Genomic DNA, 21,422 nt, shown 5'->3' on the forward strand with positions numbered 1-21,422 from the left:
TGGTAGCTCGTAAACTGGTATTCATGGATAAGGTTATAGTCTTCTTAAAGTTTCGCTGTAAATCAGGGCTAATTCCATAACTTTCCCGAAGCAAATATGTAAGGTCCTCATACGAAAGGTCATCGTCAGACCATAGCACAATCTCATTTATGACTGAGGCCCAAGGTTCTGGAACAGTTTCATATAACCTTTGTATCTTCACCTTATCCCTTAAGCTATGGTGTATCTCCCATAACATCCCAATAATACAGTTTAGCAGGTCCAAATGTTGTTCGAGACTATGGAGCGGATGCATACGATAATTATAGTAAAATGCCAAAATATGTCCCGCTTCTTCGCAAAACCACAAGCTTATGTCCTTGTGGGGGTTCTTACCATTCGTGCCATAACTAGGACAAACATTGATTATGTTACTCTACAAGGTTCTCATAAATATCTAGATATAAGTATTTATGACTTCATAATCTCTACCATGACTTGATTTAAAATATTCCCATATCCAGCCATAGATATAACAGTTCGTTACATAAGAAAACTCATGAATTTAAAAATAAATTTTACCTTGATCGTTGGTTGAAAGTCAGTTGCTAGCTTCCTCGATGATAAAGGACAGTAACTTTCTTTTAAAAAAAGTCTACAGAAAAGTAAACCTTGCTCTGATACCACGCTGTGACGCCTCGAAGCTTAAGTTCAGGGTGTCACATGCGGCTATTGAGCAAATATTTGCCATCCCCTCTGTTGGATCTGTGTAGTCATATATTTGTCAAAACCCCGCTCCTGAATACAGTTCTTGTGCACCACCGAAGTGTTGTACCGTTCTGCAGTTGCTTCACTAATAAATTTGGTTCTGTCAAAAGAAGCAGAGGAAGAAGAGGTAGTGTTGCGAGCCCTCTTTGGAGGCATACTGAATTATAAACAAACCTGAGCAAAATGCAAAAGTTAGCAATTAACTTGAGGTTACCACAACTAGAAAAACTCTCCTAGGAATTTAATCAAACACCTTGTGAGCAAGGCTATTCCATCACACTTTGCATACTATCCCAGCAATAAATTAATCCCATCAGAAATTCAATCACCACAACTCCAACATCCAAGAATCCAAATATACCCAATCAATCACCCATTACCATAAAAAAATGAAGCTGAAGTGCAAATAAAAAAAATGAATGTAAGAGGACTTACAAGTGGAAAGATGGTGATCCCAAAGATCAAGCAAGTGGCCCCTTTACTAATCATAGAGTATGAAATGCAAGAAAAGTATATTGATTGTGTTACAAAAGAAAATTTAAATGGGGAAAGGGAAGAGGGGAGCAAAACTTACGGGAGAGGGAGGAAAAAGGGGAAGGGAAAAATAATATAATTAGGGGAGGAAGGTAGGTTTTTATATAAAATCAAATTTTTTTTAAAATCAGCGCCTAGGCGTCGAGATGTCAGCGCCTAGGCACTGAATTTCTGCTCCAGTTGGGGAGTCCAACGCCTGGGTACTGAGTTTCTGAAAAAAAAATTCTTTTTTTTATAATAATAATACCTTCCATGTAGTCTTTCAATGTGGTCCTTCCCCATTTCCTTTCTTGGTTCGATGCTTCCAATTCGAGCATGTTCCCATAAAAACAAGATGAAAATAAAATTACTAACGTGGGTAAAATAACGAAAATCGAAATAAATAAATTTTATGAAAACTTAAGGATAGAGCTTAGGTTACCTCCCAAGAAGCGCTTCTTTTACATCTTTAACTGGACGTGGATGTGGTTTCAAGTTGGTTCATCAAGGGTAATTTCTTCCACATCCCAATTTTCCTCTCCATAGTCATGTTTGAGGCGTTGCCCATTTGCCTGAAAGGTAGACCCATCCTTGCTTACTAATTCCACTGCACCATAAAGGAACACCTTACAGATTACGAATGGTCCTGACCACCGGGATTTGAGCTTGCCTGGAAAGAGTTTCAAGCGAGAATTGAATAGAAAAGCCGGTTCTCCTGCCTTGAAATCCCACCTTAGTATTCTCTTGTCATGCCACATCTTTGTCCGTTCTTTATATATCTTTGCATTTTTATATGCATCGTTCCGGAATTCCTCCAATTCATCAAGCTGCAACAAGCGTTGTGGACCGGCCAATTTCATGTCTAAATTCAATTTCTTTACGACCCAATAAGCTCGATGCTCCAATTCTACCGGTAGATGACAAGCTTTCCCGAATACCAGACGGTAGGGTGACATTCCAATTGGTGCTTTAAATGCTGTTTGGTATGCCCAAAGAGCGTCATCTAGTTTGAGAGACCAGTCCTTCCGATTGGTATTCATTGTCTTTTCCAAAATCTGTTTAATCTCTCTGTTAGACACCCCTGCTTGCCCATTTAACTGTGGATGATAACCCAGTACCAACTTGTGCTTGATATCATACTTAGCTAGAAGAGAATTGAACAGCTTGTTACAGAAATGTGTACCTCCATCGCTTACGATTGCCCTAGGCGTGCCAAACCGAGTGAAGATATTTTTCTGTAAAAATTTCAACACCACCTTTGCATCATTTGTTAGTGTGGCAATAGTTTCAACCCACCAAAGGAAGGTGAAAACGGACCCATGAAATTAATATCCCACACATCAAATAATTTCACCTCAAGCATACTAGTTAATGGTAGCTCATGATGTCTTGAAGTGTTTCCAGTGCGTTGACAGCGGTGACATATCTTCACAAAATCATAGCAGTCTTTGAACAAATTTGACCAATAGAAACCAGATTGCAATACCTTTGCAGCAGTACGTGTAGGATCGAAATGACCTCCATAAGGTGAGGAATGGCAATGCTGCATGATTGATCGCGTTTCTTCCACAAGGAGACACCACCTGATTATTCTATCAGCACACCCTTTGAACAAGATTGGATCGTCCCACAGATATGACTTGACATCATGTAGGAATTTCTTCTTTTGATGAAAGGTCAATTCAGCTGGCAATCTTCCAGACACTAAATAGTTAACCAAATCAGCATACCATGGGATCTTTGTTAATACAGCTAGCAAGATCTCGTCGAGGAACGTTTCTCGAATTTGACTGTCATCCACCACCTTTTCATTCTCCAATCGTAAGAGATGGTCTGCAACGACATTCTCACTGCCTTTCTTATCCCGAATCTCTACATCAAATTCATGTAGTAGCAGTATCCATCGAATTAGGCGTGGCTTGGCATCCTTCTTTTGAAAGAGATAACGGATTGCAGCATGGTCCGTGTAAATTATCACTTTGGTGCCAATGAGGTAAGATCTGAATTTGTCACATGCAAACACTATTGCTAGCATTTCCTTCTCTGTTGTTGTGTAATTTAGTTGAGCTCCATTAAGAGTTTTGCTGGCATAGTGGATTGCCCGAAAAATCTTATCACGCCTTTGTCCCAAAACTGCCCCTACTACGTAGTCACTAGCATCACACATAACCTCAAATGGCTGATCCCAATCTGGTATTACCATCACTGGGGCAGTGACTAATTTTGCCTTTATGGTTTCAAAAGCCCGTAAGCAGTCTTTATCAAATACGAACGTTGTATCCTTCTCCAAAAGGTTACATAAGGGTTTTACCACTTTTGAGAAGTCTTTGATAAATCTCTTGTAGAATCCAGCATGCCCTAAGAAGCTTCGAATACCTTTGACATTGGTGGGTGGTGGTAACTTTGCAATTGTATCAATTTTTGCTCTATCTACTTCTATTCCCCTTGCTGAAACATGGTGGCCTAGCACAATTCCTTCTTGTACCATGAAGTGGCACTTTTCCCAATTTAGAACTAAATTCTTTTCCTCACAACGTTGCAGCACTAAGGAGAGATTGTGAAGGTAGTTATCAAAAGAAGTACCTAACATAGAAAAGTCATCCATAAATACCTCCATAATGTCCTCAACCATGTCTGCAAAGATTGCCATCATGCATCTCAGAAAAGTGGCTGGTGCATTGCATAACCTGAATGGCATCCGTCTGTAGGCAAAAGTTCCATAGAGACAGGTGAATGTTGGCTTTTCTTGATCTTCTGGTGCTATAACGATCTGGTTGTAGCCTGAATATCCATCAAGAAAACAATAGTAGGAGTAGCCAGCTAATCTGTCCAACATTTGATCAATAAATGGAAGTGGGAAATGATCATTTCTAGTTGCCTTGTTCAACTTCCTATAGTCAATGCACACCCTCCAGCCAGTTACTATTCTAGTTGGAATTAGCTCATTGTTGTCGTTCTTAATTACTGTCATCCCTCCTTTCTTTGGTACCACCTGCACTGGGCTAACCCATTCACTATCTAAAATGGCAAAAATAATTCCTACCTTCAATAGCTTTAGTATCTCTGCTCAAACCACTTCTTTCATTGCTGGGTTTAACCTTCTCTAATGTTCGATAGATGGCTTGTAAGAATCTTCCATGAGGATTTTATGCTTGCATACTGTAGGACTTATCCCCTTGATGTCAGCTATCGACCAGCCCAAAGCAGCCTTGTGATCTCTCAACACTTTCAATAGTTTGTCCTCTTCGTCTCTGGTGAGTGATGAAGAAATGATCACTGAAAATGTAGAATTGTCCCCCAGAAATGCATAGCGGAGGTGATCTGGTAATTGCTTCAGTTCAATCTTGTTGCTTTCGCTACTTTCTTTATCATCTGACTCCTCTGATTTTTGAATATCTTCACACCGTGACAGGTTGTTTTCAACTGGTGTAGACTCTAGAGCCAAGATGCAATCAACTAGGTCTTTGTTCCCTGCATATTCTCCAGAAGGGCTGATGTCATTCTCTATTGAACTAAACATCATACACTGCTCCAAGGGATCTTCAATATATAATTTCTCATTGCGCACAGCAGAATCAATGAAGTCAATCCTATGGCATGTGTCGGTGTCGTCCAAGTTCTTCATTGCTTGATAGATATTGAACCTCACATCTTCTTGATTCACTCTCAATGTCAAATGCCCTCATTGCACATCAATTAATGCTCTTCCAGTTGCTAAAAATGGCCTGCCTGAAATCAGTGGAAATTCCTGATCTTCTTCCATATCCAGTACCACAAAATCAACTAGGAAGATAAATTTGTCGACCTTTACTAACACGTCTTCAATAATGCCTCGTGGGTAAGTGAGGGACCTATCAGCTAGTTGTAGAGTCACTGTTGTTGGCTTGACTTCCCCGAGGCCTAACTTCTTAAATACTGATAACGGCATTAGGTTGATGCTTGCTCCTAGATCATAGAGGGCCTTTTCAAAGGAAGAGCTTCCAATGGTGCATAGAATAGTGAAGCTGCCCGAATCTTTTCTCTTCTGAGGAAGTTTCTTTTGAAGAATAGCGCTGCATTCTTCTGTCAATTTTATTGTTTCATATTCTTCCAATTTTCGCTTCTTTGACATCACTTCCTTCATAAACTTTGCATAATTTGGCATTTGTTCCAAAGCATCTGCAAAATGAATATTAATGTGAATTTTCTTGAAAATTTCAAAAAAATTTGCAAATTGATTATCAAATTTTTTCTTTTGAAAACGCTGTGAAAATGGAAGTGGTAGTGTGAGAATTGGTGGGTTGTCAGGGAAGGATATGGAGTAAGTTCCGTGAGCCTTATTTGTTCCTTTGGCTTGCTTTTCTTGCTCTTCTACTACTTGTTCTTTCTCCTTATCAGGTGTGGGGTTGCTATCTTCGGTGGGTTCACTTTCTCCAACTTGCTTGCCACTCCTTAATACAACAGCTTTACAGTGCTCCTTTGGATTGACCTCTGTATCACTTGGAAATTTTCCTTTTTGCTGAGACTTCATTGAGGTAGCCAATTGGCCAATTTGCACTTCAAGATTCTTCATTGTGGCTCCCATGTTGGACACATGTGTTTCAATTTTACCCAACCGTGATTCATCTTTGTTGAAGCGTGATCTTGTCTCAGAAATGAACGTCCCAAGGATGTCTTCCAAGGGTGGTTTCCCATCAGAATTCTGAGTGTTGAATCCGGGTGGAGGTTGAAGTGTGTTTCTATTGTTGCCATATGACAAGTTCTCGTGATTCCTCAACCCTGGATGATAGTGATTAGCTTGGTAGCTTCCTCTTTGAGTGTAGTTTCTACTATTGACATATTGGGCCTGCTCGTTTGCAACCTCTGTCTCTTGGTGTGATGAAGAAGTACTCATGACTGAATCTACCTTCTGTTGATCTTGAGTGGTAAGCGTGACTATCTGATTTGTGAGTGATGCAACCTGAGCTGCTAGTGCGATGATGGGATCCACTTCATGAAGTCCTGCTACTTTCTTTACACCCGATCTCTCACTTGGCCATTGGTAACTGTTGGTAGCTATGTCATCCAATAAAGCATATGTAGCCTCTACTATTTTAGCCATTAAAATGCCTCCCACAACTGCATCTACCATAGTCCTTGTCTGCTCATTTAGCCCATTATAAAATATCTCAATTTGCACCCATTTCTGGAACCCATGTTTAGGACATCTCCTAAGAAAGTCTTTAAATCTTTCCCAGGTTTCATAGAATGGCTCGAAGTCGAGTTGTTTGAATTGGCTAATTTCACCGCGAAGTTGAGCTGATTTAGAAGGTGGAAAGTACTTGGTGAGGAATTTCTGAGCCAAATCATCCCAAGTGTAATTGAGCCATATGGTAGTGACTGGAACCAAGCCTTTGCTTTATCCCTTAAAGAGAATGAGAATAGGCAGAGTCTAATTGCATCTTTAGTAACCCCATTCATCTTCACCATGTCACAAATTTCCAAAAAGGATCCAAGATGAGCATTTGGGTCTTCTATTGCAGCACCCCCAAACTGATTTTGCTGCACCATATATATCAGCCCTAGCTTCAATTCGAAATTGTTTGCAGCAATTGCTGGGTGTGCGATGCCGGAATAGTTGTCATTGACAACCGGCCTTATATATCCCGAATAGCCCTTTGTTGGTTATCCTCATTGGCTGCTCTAGCATCCTGTTCTTCCATTGCTTCCCGTTCGTTTCTTTGTATACCTCTGAGAATGCGAAATGTGCGTTCTGGTTCAGGATCAACAGATAGCAGATCTAGATTTCTCGCCCTTCGCCTAAACAGCTGAAAATAACCACAAGGAAGCTTTTAAAGATAGACACAAAAAGAATAAAATTAAATTAAATATTACGATAGAAATAAAAATCTAAAGTAAAATGAACGCCGATTGGTAATAATATCAATTGAATTCGAATGAATGAATCCCCGACAACGGCGCCAAAAACTGCCACGCGTTTTATATAATGTGATTTTATACCGCAAGCACACGGTGTCAAATTTTATAGTATATTAAGGAATTGAAAAGTGTCGAACCCACATGGATTGATATTTGACTTCAACTGAGTACTATAATTATGTCCGCGAGTACTTTATCTAGACAATCGGATGTTAAATTGATGTTTGAATGTTAAACTAATGTCGATGAATTTAATAATGCAAGAAAAGTGAGGCAATTTCTAAAGATTAAATCAGAATTTCGTAAAGTCTAGGGAGTGATTTCACCGTATTATCAACATAATTCTCAACCCATATAGATACTTCCATTAATTATTTCCCGAATTCATAGGGAAGAATCCTAAATTAATTCTATTTCCCCCTCTCGAGCGTCAAATAGAACCTATCTCTATATTTTAACCCCAATATCTCTATTCCGAATTAAATATATAAAGATTATCACGTACTTGATTCTTGTTTTACCCTCAAAGATTCGTACTTTCTCTCAAAACCTACAAATCTAGGTTATATTGTTCTTAGATCACGCCTAAATTTCCCTCTCTCGAGTGTTAGATTTAGAGCATCAATTCATTCAATTGGTGATCAAGCAACTGAAAGCATTAAGCAAGAATAATACAAATCAATTCTGGAAAAGTAAATGAAAACACTATAAAGAAATTAAATCATGTCTCAAATAGGTTACATCAAATCTTAGATTTAATAATTTAGTTCATGATTGAGAAGAAAAACACAATAAAATACAAATTAAATCGCATGGAGAAAAGAAAGATAAGAAAAACTCAGTTTGCTGCTTGATTCCTTCTCCAAATCCAGTGATTCTTCTCTCAATTCGTGTATCTCTTTGCCTCTACTTCTTCAGCCATCCAACCACTTCAATTAGGTCTGTAAATATGTATTTATAGTCCCCTTAATTTGCATTACGAGTTGGAATTGGGCCGGGTCAAAAATATTTTCAAAAATCGCATTTTTCCTTTCTCGGCATTCAGCGCATGGGCGCTACAAAAGTGGCGCCTAGGTGCTGAGTTTCTGTATCGTTTTAGCTTGTGCAGCACCTGGGCACTGCTTTGTGGTGCCTGGGCGCTGTAACTTTGCTTCTTTTTTTTTTGGTTGTGCAACGCCTGGGCACTGTAATTCTGCTTCACTTGTGGCGCCTAGGCGCTGCACTTCTACCCCCTTTTTTTTTCTTTCCCTCTTGCTTTAGTTGGTTTTCTTCCTTCTTTCTTCCATCGTCTTTCACGTGCGTCTCGATGCTTCTTCTTGTCCATTCACCTCTATGTAAATTTGACTCTTTTCCACCCTTCAAACTCACCATTTCACCAAATTGGTTCACTTATAAAACAACACAAATACCCGCATCAAAACGTTCTAAATTTCTCAAAAACAACCAAATATTTCAAGCTTAAGTGGCATTAAATCAATGAGTGAAATTCACTCATTTAGAGGCGACGCGAAGCCTCTTTTGTATAGCACATCATCCTGGAGTATGAAATGAGCAGTTCTTCTCCTCGACTTCTTGGCCTCGTTCTTTGAGCCCGACACTGATTGGTCTTTGAGGTAGGCTATGATAGGTTGCATCCAGGGTGGAGTATCTTCAATCCACATCAATTCTTCACCTTCAGGAATGGAGAGATTCAGAAGGAGGTCAATTGGAACAATTTTTAATAGCTCGGAGTCCTTGCTGCTGACCAGTTTAGACAGGGCATCTGCGTGAGTGTTCTCTAGACATGGGACTTGCATCAGTTCGAACTTTTCGAAATGGGAAATGAGGCTCAGCTTCAAATAAGCGGCCATGCCACTGTCCTTAGCAGCGAATCTTACATTGACCTGACTTACTATGAGCTACGAATCACTTTTTGATAGGAGTCTTTTGACTTGCATTTCTTTGGCCAGCATAAGGCTTGCTAAAAGGGCCTCATATTCAGCAATATTGTTTGAGGCTTTGAAGTCGAACCTGATCGCGCAGTTTAGTTTATGGCCTTCCGAGCTTTCTAGGACGACCCGGCACCTAAACCGGCTTTTCCGGACGAGCCATCCATAAAGAAGCTGTGACACCCCCAAAATTAAATATCTAATTTTTGAAATATTATCATTTAACATTCTTTTGAAATTATAAAATATACTTAATAAAATATAAGACAATTAAATTTAAATTTAAATTTATTTCAAAGCGAAGTCAAATCTAAACTATATTGGTACTGAGTCAGTAACACCACAATCCGTCATCTCGAATAATCATGCCTTCATCATCTGAAAATGAGGAGGGACAACGTGGGATGAGCTAATGCTCAGTAAGCAAACCTCATGCTCATGATGCATGCTGATGATATGCGTATGCATTACTTTAAAACGAAAGGCATTGCTCAATATGTATCCTCATTCTTTCATGTCTTTAAAAATATTAACGTCATGAGCTCACTTGATGTATCGCTTATAGCCAATCAGAATGCAATGGGCCATGTTATTTGGAACTCGATTGAATTCTACCGGTAGTACTGCAAAGCGATTAACATTAACATTAACATTAAACATTTATCATTCATCATTGAACATTGGTCGGGTGTGCCGGTCTCCCACCCCACATTTCCCACTCACACCTTCATGGCATAGACATACATCTCGTAACAAAACATTCGGGATACATACATTTAAATAGTCATTGAATCATGACATTTGGGAACACTTTATTTGTTGGAACTTCATGTATAATTATGGATGTATTGACGTGCATGGGTATGCATGAAACATTCATGACATAAAATGTAAAAATTAAATATCATGTTCACGTAATAGCAAATTTATGTAACACATTCAAACATTTAATAATATCACATGACATGAAGACAATAGGAGGTTTACTTACCTAAAATCCTTAGCAATTTACATTTAAAATGACAAGTGAAGATGTCCTTAGCCGCTTATGAAATCTACGTGCCAAATATCCTAGTCATAAATATTCATTTAGAATTTCAACAGTATTCATGCTAAAATCAATTCATATCCTCATTCTTTAAGATAACTTAATCATTATTATTAGGAGCCAATATGTAAAACAGGAAGCGCTCATCATCATTAGAAATTTATAAGTAGAACTTATTGTCAAAATCACTTTGACCAATAATGGTTCTATCTAGTTCCTTTTCATATATAAACAAGATAACTAACTGTTAACTTCCATGGACCAAGCTAAGTACTAATTTTAGAATGTAACAGAAATCTTGTGCAATTAAATAATAGTATTATCCACAAATGAAACTCCTGATTTTATGACAAATGGTGCTTTTTCTAAAAATAAACAACACTTTGTTTATATCCTCGTATGAATAATATTCGGACTCACTGGCGGAGGTAGTGGGGGGCATGCTAGGCTGTAGCCCAGCAATGTCCCCCTAACACATTAGAATTTTGGCCCAAGTTTTAACATTAGCCCAATTCTAGTTTAAATCCCAACCTAAGTCCAATACTCAATTGTTCAAATTATATTAAAGACACCACAATTATTAATTACTCTTTCAAGACATTCATGAAATGTGAATATTTTATTGTCAAATTAGATGTTCTATTTAATGCATGTTTGACTTAAATCTAAAAGTAAATTACTTATTTAATATTTAGGGACACAACATATTTTTCTAAATTATGTATGTTTTCATTTATTACTAATTAATAGTTATAAAAAAAAATACTTATATTGACCATAAAGTAGATATTATGATCAAAATATATAACTTACTATAGATTTGATATTGATAATAAAAAGAATATTTGTTAAAACTTTAAGTTGTTTGGAAAGACTGGTTGTTAAAGTTACTAGAAAAGTACTCATTAAATAAGTTTTTAAATGTTCATTGGTGGATATGTATTTTTGCTTAATTCTATCATGATTCGGTTAGTTTAAAATTTTTTAAGGTAAGCATTGATTTTCTATTTGGTAAAAAAAAAAAAAAAATACAAAAAATTTAGTGGAATATCTTAATGTAAGACATTTAAACTTTTTTTTATTTTATTCAGTGTCATATACTTTTATCGTGAATGTCACGAAAATAGCATTCGAAACTCGATTTCTTGTGGCATAAGTTCATTCAACCATTTTTAAATTTCAGCCCATCCTAATATCATTTTCTGGCTCCGCCCATACTCGGACTCATGTAACTATTCACTTGGGTGATAAATTACTATATGTTAATTACCATAAACAAAGGTACCAAATGATAAAACAAGTTTCCTGCTCAAATACAGTGTGTGCTAAACGAATTTACATGAATCATTATAACTTAGTTATAATTGTGTATGGTGTATACATATATACATATAGATACGTGTGCTGGAGAAACTGAAATGGGCCACTATACAATTGGCTGATCCACAGATTGTAAAGATGACATCAAAATAGCACAAGTTTGACCATATCATGATTTCATCAAATACTGCAAAATGTCACTAATCACTAATTTGTCTATCAAAGGATATTAAAATAGAATACAACTATTATACGTCAAGTGCTGACTCCAAACCCAGAAGATGAAGTGGAAAGGAAAAACACGGATAATGTTAAGGCCCTACGTTATATCCTTTTTATTTATATGAAAGGATTAATGATTTCATTCCATAAAAAAATACACAAAAAGGTCTTCAATTCCAAATTTAAAGCATCAATTACGGTATACATTGACTTCGTTTTGGTAACTAATAACCATCAATTGACTTAATTAGTGCGCTAAGTAATCAAATTGATTATAATTATCAAGTTAATTAAGTTGAATAAATTTTATTCAGATGGAACATAAATTAATTTAACTATATCTATAGTTTACTTCATAGCTTGGTTCATCTTTTTATAATTAACTTTAATAGGCATGAGATCATCTAGGGCTTTCGAGGTGCATTCCACTGTAAAATATAATTAGTCACGACAATATTAAATTCATGAATAAAAAAGAAAATAAATAATATGAGGAATGTTATAATTATAAACACTAATCATATGAAGGCGAAGCATGGTGATACAGAGGCTCTATGTAGGGGGCTCAGCTGGTTACATGGTTGCCTCTATTTCTGGGGCTTTGGTAAACTCTGCTACAAAATTTGTCAGGGCTTGTCCCTTGATAGAACTTCGGGACTTGAAAAGTAGGTCGAACTTGCTAAGCTCAATTACCCATTTTAATATGCGACCCAAAGCATTTGTCTTCTATAGTACTTGTTTGAGCGAAAAATTGGTTAGAACCTTAATGGAGTGGGCCTGGAAGTACGGCCTCAGTTTCCTCGATTTAGTAACAAGGGAGAGAGCAAGCTTCTTGGCGTATTTTTTCTTCTTTGACAAGGATCACGTAGACTGCCTCCTCTAAGACCACTAAATACAACAGAAGAAGCTCGCATGGCCTTAGTTTCGATAGTAGGGATGCCTTTCCCAAGTGCTTTTTCAACGCTTGGAAGGCTGCCTCACATTCTTCCATCCATTAAAACTTTTTTCCTTGCTTCAAAATCTTGAAGAAAGGTAAACTTTCATCCATGGCCTTGGAGATACAACGATTTGTCCGTTAAGGCTTTGCACCTCTTTCGATTTCTAAGGAGATCTCATCTCTAACAATACCTTTTTTTTTTCAGGGTTTGCATCAATTCCCCTTTGATTGACAATGTAGCCTAAAAACTGACCTGATGCCACTCCAAAGGTGTACTTCAGTGGGTTCAACTTCATTTTGTATTTTCTCAAAATTTGTAATGTGTTGTCGAAGTGACCTACGTGATCCCTTACCTTGAGCTTTTCACCAGCATGTCGTTTACATGGACGTCTATGCTTTTGCCAATGAGGTCAACAAACATCATGTTGATTAGCCTTGGTAGGAAGCACCTACGTTCTTTAATCCAAAGGGCATTACCTTGTAGCAGTACAGTCCTCTATCCATAATGAACGAGGTGGCCTCTTCATCAGTTCGAAACATGGGGATTTGGTTATACCTTGAGTATACTTCCATGAAGCTCAGGAGTTCATGTCCGACCGTGGAGTCCACAAGTTGGTCTATCCTTTGGACATGATCTATCTAAGTTGGTGAAGTCGACACATACCTTCCACTTCCCATTGGGTTTCTTTACCAGGACGGGGTTGGATACCCAATGTGGGTAGATGGTCTCTCCGATGAAGCCATTACGACTTAATTTGTCAATTTCCTCTTTGAGTGCCTCATATCTCTCTAGGTTGAGGGCTCTTCTCTTTTGCCGGTGCAATGCGTAGGTGGGGTTGATGTTCAAGTGATGACAACTGACCCTCGGGTCTATTCCCACCATGAACTCATGTTTCCATGTGAAGACTTCCAAGTTCTTTTGCGGGAACATCATTAATTCCTCTTTGATCTCAAGAGGCAATGATTTCCCTATCCATAAGACCTGAGTGGGGTTTTAACGGTTGGCAGGAAAGGTTTCCAATTCCTCCATTGGGGTTACGTTCAGCTCGAATTAAATGATTCGAGGATCTAATTCATCTAGAGGGTGCCCTTCTTTCGAGGCCTCAACCATGTCAACGGCTTCCTCCTGTTTTGAGGTATGCTCTTGTTTAGGGCATCGAGCATTTCTACATCCACACTAGCATCTTCTACAACATCAATTATGATGATACTTTACAGTACGGGGCTCAAATTTTCGCAATGAGTCGAGGTAGCATTCTCTTGAGCCCATTTGGTTGCCTTGGACTGTGGCAATTCCATGCTCGGTTGGAAACTTCATACATAAGTGGTGAATTGAGATGATAGCCTAAAGCTCATTCAAGGCAGGTCGCCCTTGTACTCCATGGTAAGCTAACCTATGGTCTATGTTCGCGAAATTATTTTCTTTCGATTTAAAACCACCGCAAGTGTACGATTCATTAACAAGTAATAAAGTGGATTAAATGAGTCCGAATATCGTCCCACAGAGATTGATTAGTTCAAATTTTATTTACCCTAGCCTTAACAGAAACTAAATTACCAAAGTGAATGTAGACCTAATTACACCCCAATTATGCAATTTTTTATGATTAAATTGAAATTAATATGCAAAACAATAATTTAAAACTCTAGAATGAAATCAATTGTTAAGAGCGCATGTTTGTTGTAATCAATAGAAATTAAAAACATTAGGATCACGATTTCCCATGCAATTATCACTTTAAACTCTAGTTTCACAATATGACAACATAATTCAATTGTTGACGAATCAATGTTCCTAAGTCTCTCTCGAGATGTATCAAAATTATATCTACATACCACCAGCCTATATTTCTATGACAAGTGCATATGTAAAAATGCATGTAATTTTATGAACACTTAAAGATACACGTAAGGTATAGCGGTATATTTCTATCCCCTATCGGACCCTAAGATGATTTATATTATGTTGGATCTATTCCAATTCTCTCGAATGCAAGAATAAATCACCCAAACTCATATAATTACGGGCCCTTAATTGCGGAAACAATAAATGCATATAAATCATTCAAAACAAAAGAAATATGCTTTAATGTCAAATTACAAAACTAGAAAATTAAAGATCCAACTACATGGTGCCTTGATCTCCTAGCATAACAAAAATCTAGCCTAGCATAATGGGAAATAAAGAAAAACAATAATTAAAACCAAGGAAGAACATCACCCAATTGATTCTTGAAGTGAAATCTTGAATCTTGAAGTGGATTGCCTTGTTTTTGCCTTGTTCTTCCTCTCCAAATCCTCCAAAATTGTGTATATTCCCCCCTCTTTATGTTTCAGGGTCATCTGGTATTTATTGGAGGCGGAATTAGGTCAAGGAAGTCGCCCAAAACCTTACTAAATCGTGTTTGAGTCAAATAAGGAAACCTGAGATTTCGCCACATTTTTTTACCATGCTACCGCATGGAAGTTTCAGCCCAGATTTTTCCTTGTACTGCCTTGTGCGACCGCAAGGAATTATAACCATGCGGCTACATGGTTATAGAAATTTTTTCGTCGGATAGCTTTCAGTATTTTGGTCATAACTTTCTCTCCCGATCTCCGATTGAAGTGATTCAAAGTGCATTGGGAAGAAAACTCAAAGATATACACTTTTGATAGAAGTAGGCTTCCTTAAATTCTGATGTTTACTATGCCAAAAATGGATCTCAAGTAGAGACTAAAAATCACGAGCATAATTTTTTCGCCCGAAAGTTGATACTTGATAATACTTCGACCATATTTCACCTCTTGAATCCTTTTCTCATCCGATTGACCTCTAACACTCTTGAATCTTCATTCCATTTCCCCTCTCATCTATGGATTATTTGCACCTTGGTCCCCGAACTATCACTTTGCTCCATTTTAGTCTTTTTTCGACTCTTTTCTTCTGAATTTCACAATGTTCATCGGTGTTCCCTACAATTCACAAATATAACGAGATTAAGTCACAATTCAATCATTTTGCTCATTATTAAGTCATGTTTGTGACCTAAATAAGTGTGAAAAAACACACTTATCAGTCTACCACCAGGAATTTCATAAAGTGGAGTTATTTGTCCTCGTAGGACGATACTATCACCAGTGAATCCGTATAGTGGGTAGGTCATGGGTACCAAGCCATGCTCAATTTTCATTTTATCAAAAGTTGAGCCAAACAGTATGTTCATTAAACTTTTTATTTTCAAAAAGCATGCGCTTCAATAGCTCTTACCATCAATGCATCACAATGAGGGTAATGCACACCTCGTGCATCATCCTGGAAGAAAATGATTGGTGCCATCCTATTCTGTTCTTGTGATCAGTCGACAAGGTAGCTAGTCATTGGAAGATCATTTGCTTCCCTTGCATAGTTCATTTGTACATTTCGAGTATTACCTTCGATGTGAGGGCCTCCTATGATTGTCTGTTTCACAGATTGGTTCACCTTCAGCTGCCAGAGCCTGAGTCCTCTACCTGGACCTTCCTCGAGCTCTATTTTATGCTTCCCTTCTCCAAGGCGTATGGTCCATTTGTCTTCTCGCATCCCTGGTATATGAGGTGGACCACAGAGAAGATTCATGATACCATTTCTCCCTAGAGGAGCGAGAGTTACTTCTCTAAGAGGATCGATGAGCATCTCTGCATTCTCTGGTGTCGTAGCCATAGAAACGATGGAAGGTACACTACTTTGCTCTTTCCAAGGACTGGTTTGCCTATTTTTTCTTGCTTCAGTTTCTGTGTGTCGTCCCCTCGGACAGCCCCGCTTTGGCATTTGCATTTTCATACGCTAGTACTAGTAGTGCATTTAGTGTAGGGGAGGCCAAAGCTTGCCTGGACGTGGGAGCTACTGCATGTCCTGCTTGGGTCCATTGTTGGGTAACGAGGTGCACAGCCGGTCCTCGACCTACCTACCTCCAAGGAGGTGGGAGTCCCTAGGCTGCATGATTTCGATGGTCGATCATCTCCTCATTCACGATCTCCACTCTCATAATCTCTACCAGCTCGTCATAAGTGGTCAGATTTCTGTTCCACACGTCTCACCAAAACAAAATGTTCATATTGAGGCCTTCTTTCAAGGATGAAAGGGCCTCTCTGTCTGTAACTTGCTCACAATAGGTTATTTCCTCGGTGAATCTGGCGAGCCAGTTTTTGAGTGTCTCCCCAGGGACCTGTCTCATATCTTGCAAGAGCCGTACCGGGGCCTCTCCTTCCCTTCGTTAGAGATATTGGTTCAAAAATGTCTTTTTCAGGTCAGGCTAACTTCTAATGCTCAGAGGTAGTAGTCGACTGTACCACACTTCAGCTTCTCTGACAAGAGTCAAATGAAAAGCCCTGCACTTCAATGCTAGTGAGGCTCTTCTCAGACTCATCTACGTCGTGTACTTGGTGAGGTGCTTTTCTGGATCTCCTTTTCCCTCATACTTTAGAATTTTATGAGAAATGAAGTTTACAAGCATTGAGAAGCTTCAGATTTCTCTAGAAAATGGAAGGTTGTCGTTGTCATCGTCTATCTCATAGGATCGACATGGTCCTTCAGAGTCGTCCCCATCTGGCGTATTTTGGGGAAGTGGAGGTGCTCCTCCTTCCAAGCCTATTTCTAAGCAGAGGAAGCGCTTCTTGCTCTTGTTAAGCCGGCCTTGCACAGAGCGAAGTCTGGTGGGAAGTTTTCCCCCAGCTGGGGTTCGACTTCCTGGGTGCCTTGTGCATAAAACGTTATGTTTATCCCTACTTTCCTCTCCATAGGGGGCTTTCTTTGATGACTTGAATGGCCTTGGCTATAAAACACAGGGAGTCTCTGAGCTGGGTGAGACCTCTGCGGTATTTGGAAGCCCTGCTGACTTTGAGCCTGCATGAAAAATTCACGCATAGCCATATTTTTTGCTGCGATATCCCCCATTATGGTATCTATTTGGGCCATTCTTGCAGCTAGTATTGCTATGACCCCACCACCTCAACGACGCCGATGGTGGGGTCTGCGGTGGGTGACATTTGTCCTGAGCACCTCTTCTTCAGAGACGTCCCTTAGTCTTTCAGGATTTGCATCCTCGTTGCCAGAACTCATTTTGTTGCTCCTCTTTCAAAGGTGTTCAAGCTTGGTTTGCTAATTTTGACGGGTTCCTTTTCAAGAATGTCCCTTTTTCAAGGGAAGTCGCTAATTTTTCAATGGTTAACAGGGAACTCTAGAACGGAATTTTCACAGATGACGCCAATCTGTTGACCCCGCGAATTGGACCCTCCACGTTGCCAACCAAGAACCACTCCACATGTTTTTCCCTGCGCATAAGAGCAAACAGTTAGACATATACGGTTGATACTAGCGAGAGTGGTAGCGGTCACACACACTCCGACGGTCAAATTAGTTGACGGTGATAGAGGCAATGTCGGAATTGTGCAAGAGAGTGGGGAGGAGAGAATATATATTACTTGGTTGTGGAGTGCCCAGAATTAGAAAAGATTACCCTTGTCTCTTGTCAAACCTTTGGTATTTATAGGCAAATGGCACCGCTGGATGTGGGACACGTGTATGCATCTGACGACGTAAGGCGTCTGCTCGTAGACGTCAATCAGCCGCATCTTAGAAGATGCAGGTAACTAATTCTTCTGATATGTGAGTTAACATAGGGTTGAAATGTCGCATCAATCAATCTATAAAGATAAGGGGATCCTGACACAGATATATCTCTGAAACTGGCGTTGGAGGGGCCTCTGCACTCCTCTACCGTAAGGTGCCTCGTTTCCTCACACTTCGGTACCAGAAGAAGCCTCGGATAATATCCCTTTGGTGGTCCTCTGCTTTCTTGGTGCCTCATCTCCTCACACTTCAGTACCAGAAGATGCCTCGAATAATATCCCTTTGGTGGTCTATACTTGAGATTCGGGTGAGGCATATTGTCGCTTCAGTGACACCTCGACCTAATACATGGCACCTCGCCAAAGAGTGAACCTGACGCGCCAAGGTGGTGAGTGGGGCGTAACAAAAAAAGGTATTTTTTATGAAAATTATTTTATTTCTAAGTATTAACCTAATGAAAATAATAATAATAATAATAATGATAATAAATTATCCTCTCCTGTTTCTCCCCTATTTAGGAAACATATAATAGTCTAATTGGGAATGAGATTATAGGAGATTTAGATTCATAAATAGCCCTTGTTTGAGCCACATTATTAAAATGAAAATGTATTTTTGAATAATATATTGATGAAAAAAATGTGTTGTTAAAAAATAAGGAAATATTTTGGATTTGTGTGTAATACTATTTTATTAAAGAATGTGTGGTTGAAATAATGTTAAATCACTGTTGAAAAATATATTTTTTTCAAATAATGTGATTTAAATAAGGCCTATAGTCTATCATTTTAAATATTGAACTTCCTATTTTCAAAATAGGATAAACTTTTGGTATTTGTCTTTGATTATATATTCTTTTTTTCTTTCGCACTATGGATTTTTGGCGGGCCTATGTCCGTCTTTGGTTTGTGCTTTCGTTATTCAAAAAGAAAAGTTATATTGAGGACTTAATTGCAATAAAATTGCGAAGTTTCAGGATTTAATTTGCTATATTTTGTAAATGACGGTCAAAGATGCAATTCTCCTTAAATATGGAGTATAATCGCATCGCTTTTCCTGGAGCAGAAGCAATTCCTCGTGGTGCTTTGGTCTCTGCCAACCGCGACGGATCACTCCACAGCCCAAAGATTCTCTGCCACATTACGAATTTCCTATCCAATTACAAATTTCGAATCATATATATCAGGTAAATACTTTAATCATCCAATTGTATTGTACGAAAATTAGGGATCAGTATTCCAACTAGATCCTATCTTCTTTCAAAACAAGTTCTAAATGTAGTTTCTTTGGATTTTTTTTTTCCATTTTTTGTAGGTTAGTGTATATGTTGTACTAGTTGCTTGGAATTCGGTTTAAATGGAAATGGAGGAAGTAAGTTCGTCGTCCGCAAATGCAGCTGAAATTCCTTCAGTTCCGGTCCAGCGGGGCCGCTCCAAAGGCAAGTTTTTTGTTCTTTCTTGAACCGTTTAGTCCTCAAAATTGCGAGAAATTATTTGCGTCCGTATTATGGAAATATGCTATTTGAACTTCACGTGTTAGTCAAATTGGAATCGAAACAATTTGCATTATAAGTAGCGGAATAGGAAGTGTCCTCGAAATTTGCAAAAAAAAAAAAAAAAAAAAAAAAAAAAAAAAAAAAAAAAAAAACGTTAATATTAACATATGCAGTTTATATCAATGTGCAATTTGAATTTGAATTTTATGTGTTAGGCAAATTGGAATTGAGAAAATTGGCATTATAAGTAATTTGCAAAATTAATTTTGATGTATATTAACATCTGCAGTATAGATCAATTTGCAATTTGAATTTTATGTTTAGGTAAATTGGGTTGAAATGACATACAAAGCAGGTGCAAACTAAATTACGATTTAATAGATTATCATATGATTTTTTTCATTTTTATTTGACAGCTATGTACCAGTTTACTCAACAAAATCTCCCAGCTTGTAAACCTGTCCTAACACCAACATGGGTAATCACAACCATGGTGATTCATTTATATCCATACGAGTTATGGGTAGTTATGCTTTTCAACTTTTATAAATGTTCGTTGTCTGTGATTGCCTCCTCCAGGTCGTTACAATATGTTTTGCTGTTGGTACAATTTTTATTCCGATTGGGCTATTTTCTCTTCAAGTTTCACAGAGTGTAAAGTTATTGCTTCCCTTACTTTTCTTTAATGCTGCAACGTGATTCAACTATATTTTAGGTTCTGTTTCAAATATGCATTGCCAATTTTTGCACTAAAGATAGGTGGACATTCTATATGTAGGCTCTGGAAATTGTGGACAGATACGATGTTGAATGTGTTCCACCAAGTTTCAGGAGCAATAAGTTGGAGTATATAAAGGATAGTTCGATTCCAAAAAATTGTTCTAGGTACCTACAGGTGGTATTCTGTTGGCATTTCTTTCTTAGCAAATTATAGACTGCATGATGCATGATAACATTTTTTACATGTTTTTGGTTCACAATTTCTGCTGAACATGAAATTTGCTATGCGTTTTTTTCCTAAAAATTTCTCTTAGCCTCGGATGAGACTAAACCAAAAGCCTTTGGCGTTAATAAATTCATTCATTTCTAACATATTACGCTCAATTCATTCAAGAGTGAATATTTGGGAGGAACAAAGCTTAAACATTTTGAGAGATTTTACAGACTTGGCTTTTGTAAAGATATAGGTAATTATGTACTGTAGCTACTCAATGTAGTTTTAGGATAACTTCTAAATTTAAGACCTGGAGGAGAGTTTCACAATTTCTTCTCCATCTTGTATGTGCTAAAGTATATCTCTAATTTATTCTACTGTTGGATCTCTAGTTCGAAGAGTACAGTAGAATATGGTTCTGGCATTAGCTGTCATTCTCCAAAGACCCCTTGTTTACCCTTTTTTGGGGACAGATTGTATTATTATTAGCATGGTTCTTTGAGAATTTTTCTTCCTTATTTTCATTGAAAGTAGTCAATTTTAGTTTTTGATGGCTCCAAAACTAGAACAGAATACCTTTCAAGAAAAAAACACCAGAACAAAATAATATGGTCATCATAACTTTGAATTAATCTGTACCTCTTATGCTTGGACTCTTCAAAATGGTCAGAGTACACGTGTCGGACACAACACGATATAAGTATAGGTATGGGATATGTATCGGATCCTCCAAATTTTAATTGGACACTTTGCAGTTTTTGCTTCTTATTTCTTTTTCTCCTGGCCTTCC

General features: G+C 38.1%; 2 protein-coding genes across 9 annotated transcripts in view; one reads left to right on the forward strand and one right to left on the reverse strand.

Annotated features, from left to right (window-relative positions):
* Positions 1–4,942: 4,942 nt before the first annotated feature.
* LOC111400543 lies at positions 4,943–6,789 on the reverse strand. The gene is made up of 3 exons (XM_023027949.1): positions 6,526–6,789; positions 5,503–6,424; positions 4,943–5,418 (listed from the first exon to the last, which is right to left on the reverse strand). Exons 1-3 carry the CDS (start codon positions 6,787–6,789, stop codon positions 4,943–4,945), a joined length of 1,662 nt encoding a protein of 553 aa, XP_022883717.1.
* Positions 6,790–19,250: 12,461 nt separating this feature from the next.
* Positions 19,251–21,422, forward strand: part of LOC111401829 (putative ALA-interacting subunit 2) — a 4,670-nt gene continuing 2,498 nt past the window's right edge. For 2 of the 8 annotated variants that reach the window (XM_023029751.1, XM_023029753.1), the window contains exons 1-5: positions 19,251–19,389; positions 19,518–19,641; positions 20,115–20,191; positions 20,278–20,352; positions 20,477–20,593. In XM_023029751.1, the coding sequence (XP_022885519.1) occupies positions 19,560–19,641; positions 20,115–20,191; positions 20,278–20,352; positions 20,477–20,593 (351 nt within the window). In that variant the 5' untranslated portion in view covers positions 19,251–19,389; positions 19,518–19,559. Of the gene's footprint in view, positions 19,390–19,517; positions 19,642–20,114; positions 20,192–20,277; positions 20,358–20,476; positions 20,594–21,422 lie in introns of those variants that run through there. The other 6 variants (XM_023029750.1, XM_023029756.1, XM_023029752.1 and 3 more) reach the window with 6 other exon arrangements.

The sequence above is a fragment of the Olea europaea genome, chromosome 10 (assembly GCF_002742605.1).
Source record: "Olea europaea var. sylvestris chromosome 10, O_europaea_v1, whole genome shotgun sequence".
Taxonomy (NCBI): Eukaryota; Viridiplantae; Streptophyta; class Magnoliopsida; order Lamiales; family Oleaceae; genus Olea; species Olea europaea.

Bases quoted from the DNA above. Each gene is read 5' to 3' on its own strand.
- LOC111400543 (XM_023027949.1), bottom strand. From the start codon at position 6,789: ATGGTGCAGCAAAATCAGTTTGGGGGTGCTGCAATAGAAGACCCAAAT. The intron at 6,425-6,525 runs GTGAAATTAGCC...CATGGGTTCCAG, and splicing joins TAAATCAGCTCAACTTCGCG to AAATGGGTGCAAATTGAGAT. The intron at 5,419-5,502 runs GTTTTCAAAAGA...TTCATTTTGCAG, and splicing joins ACCACTTCCATTTTCACAGC to ATGCTTTGGAACAAATGCCA.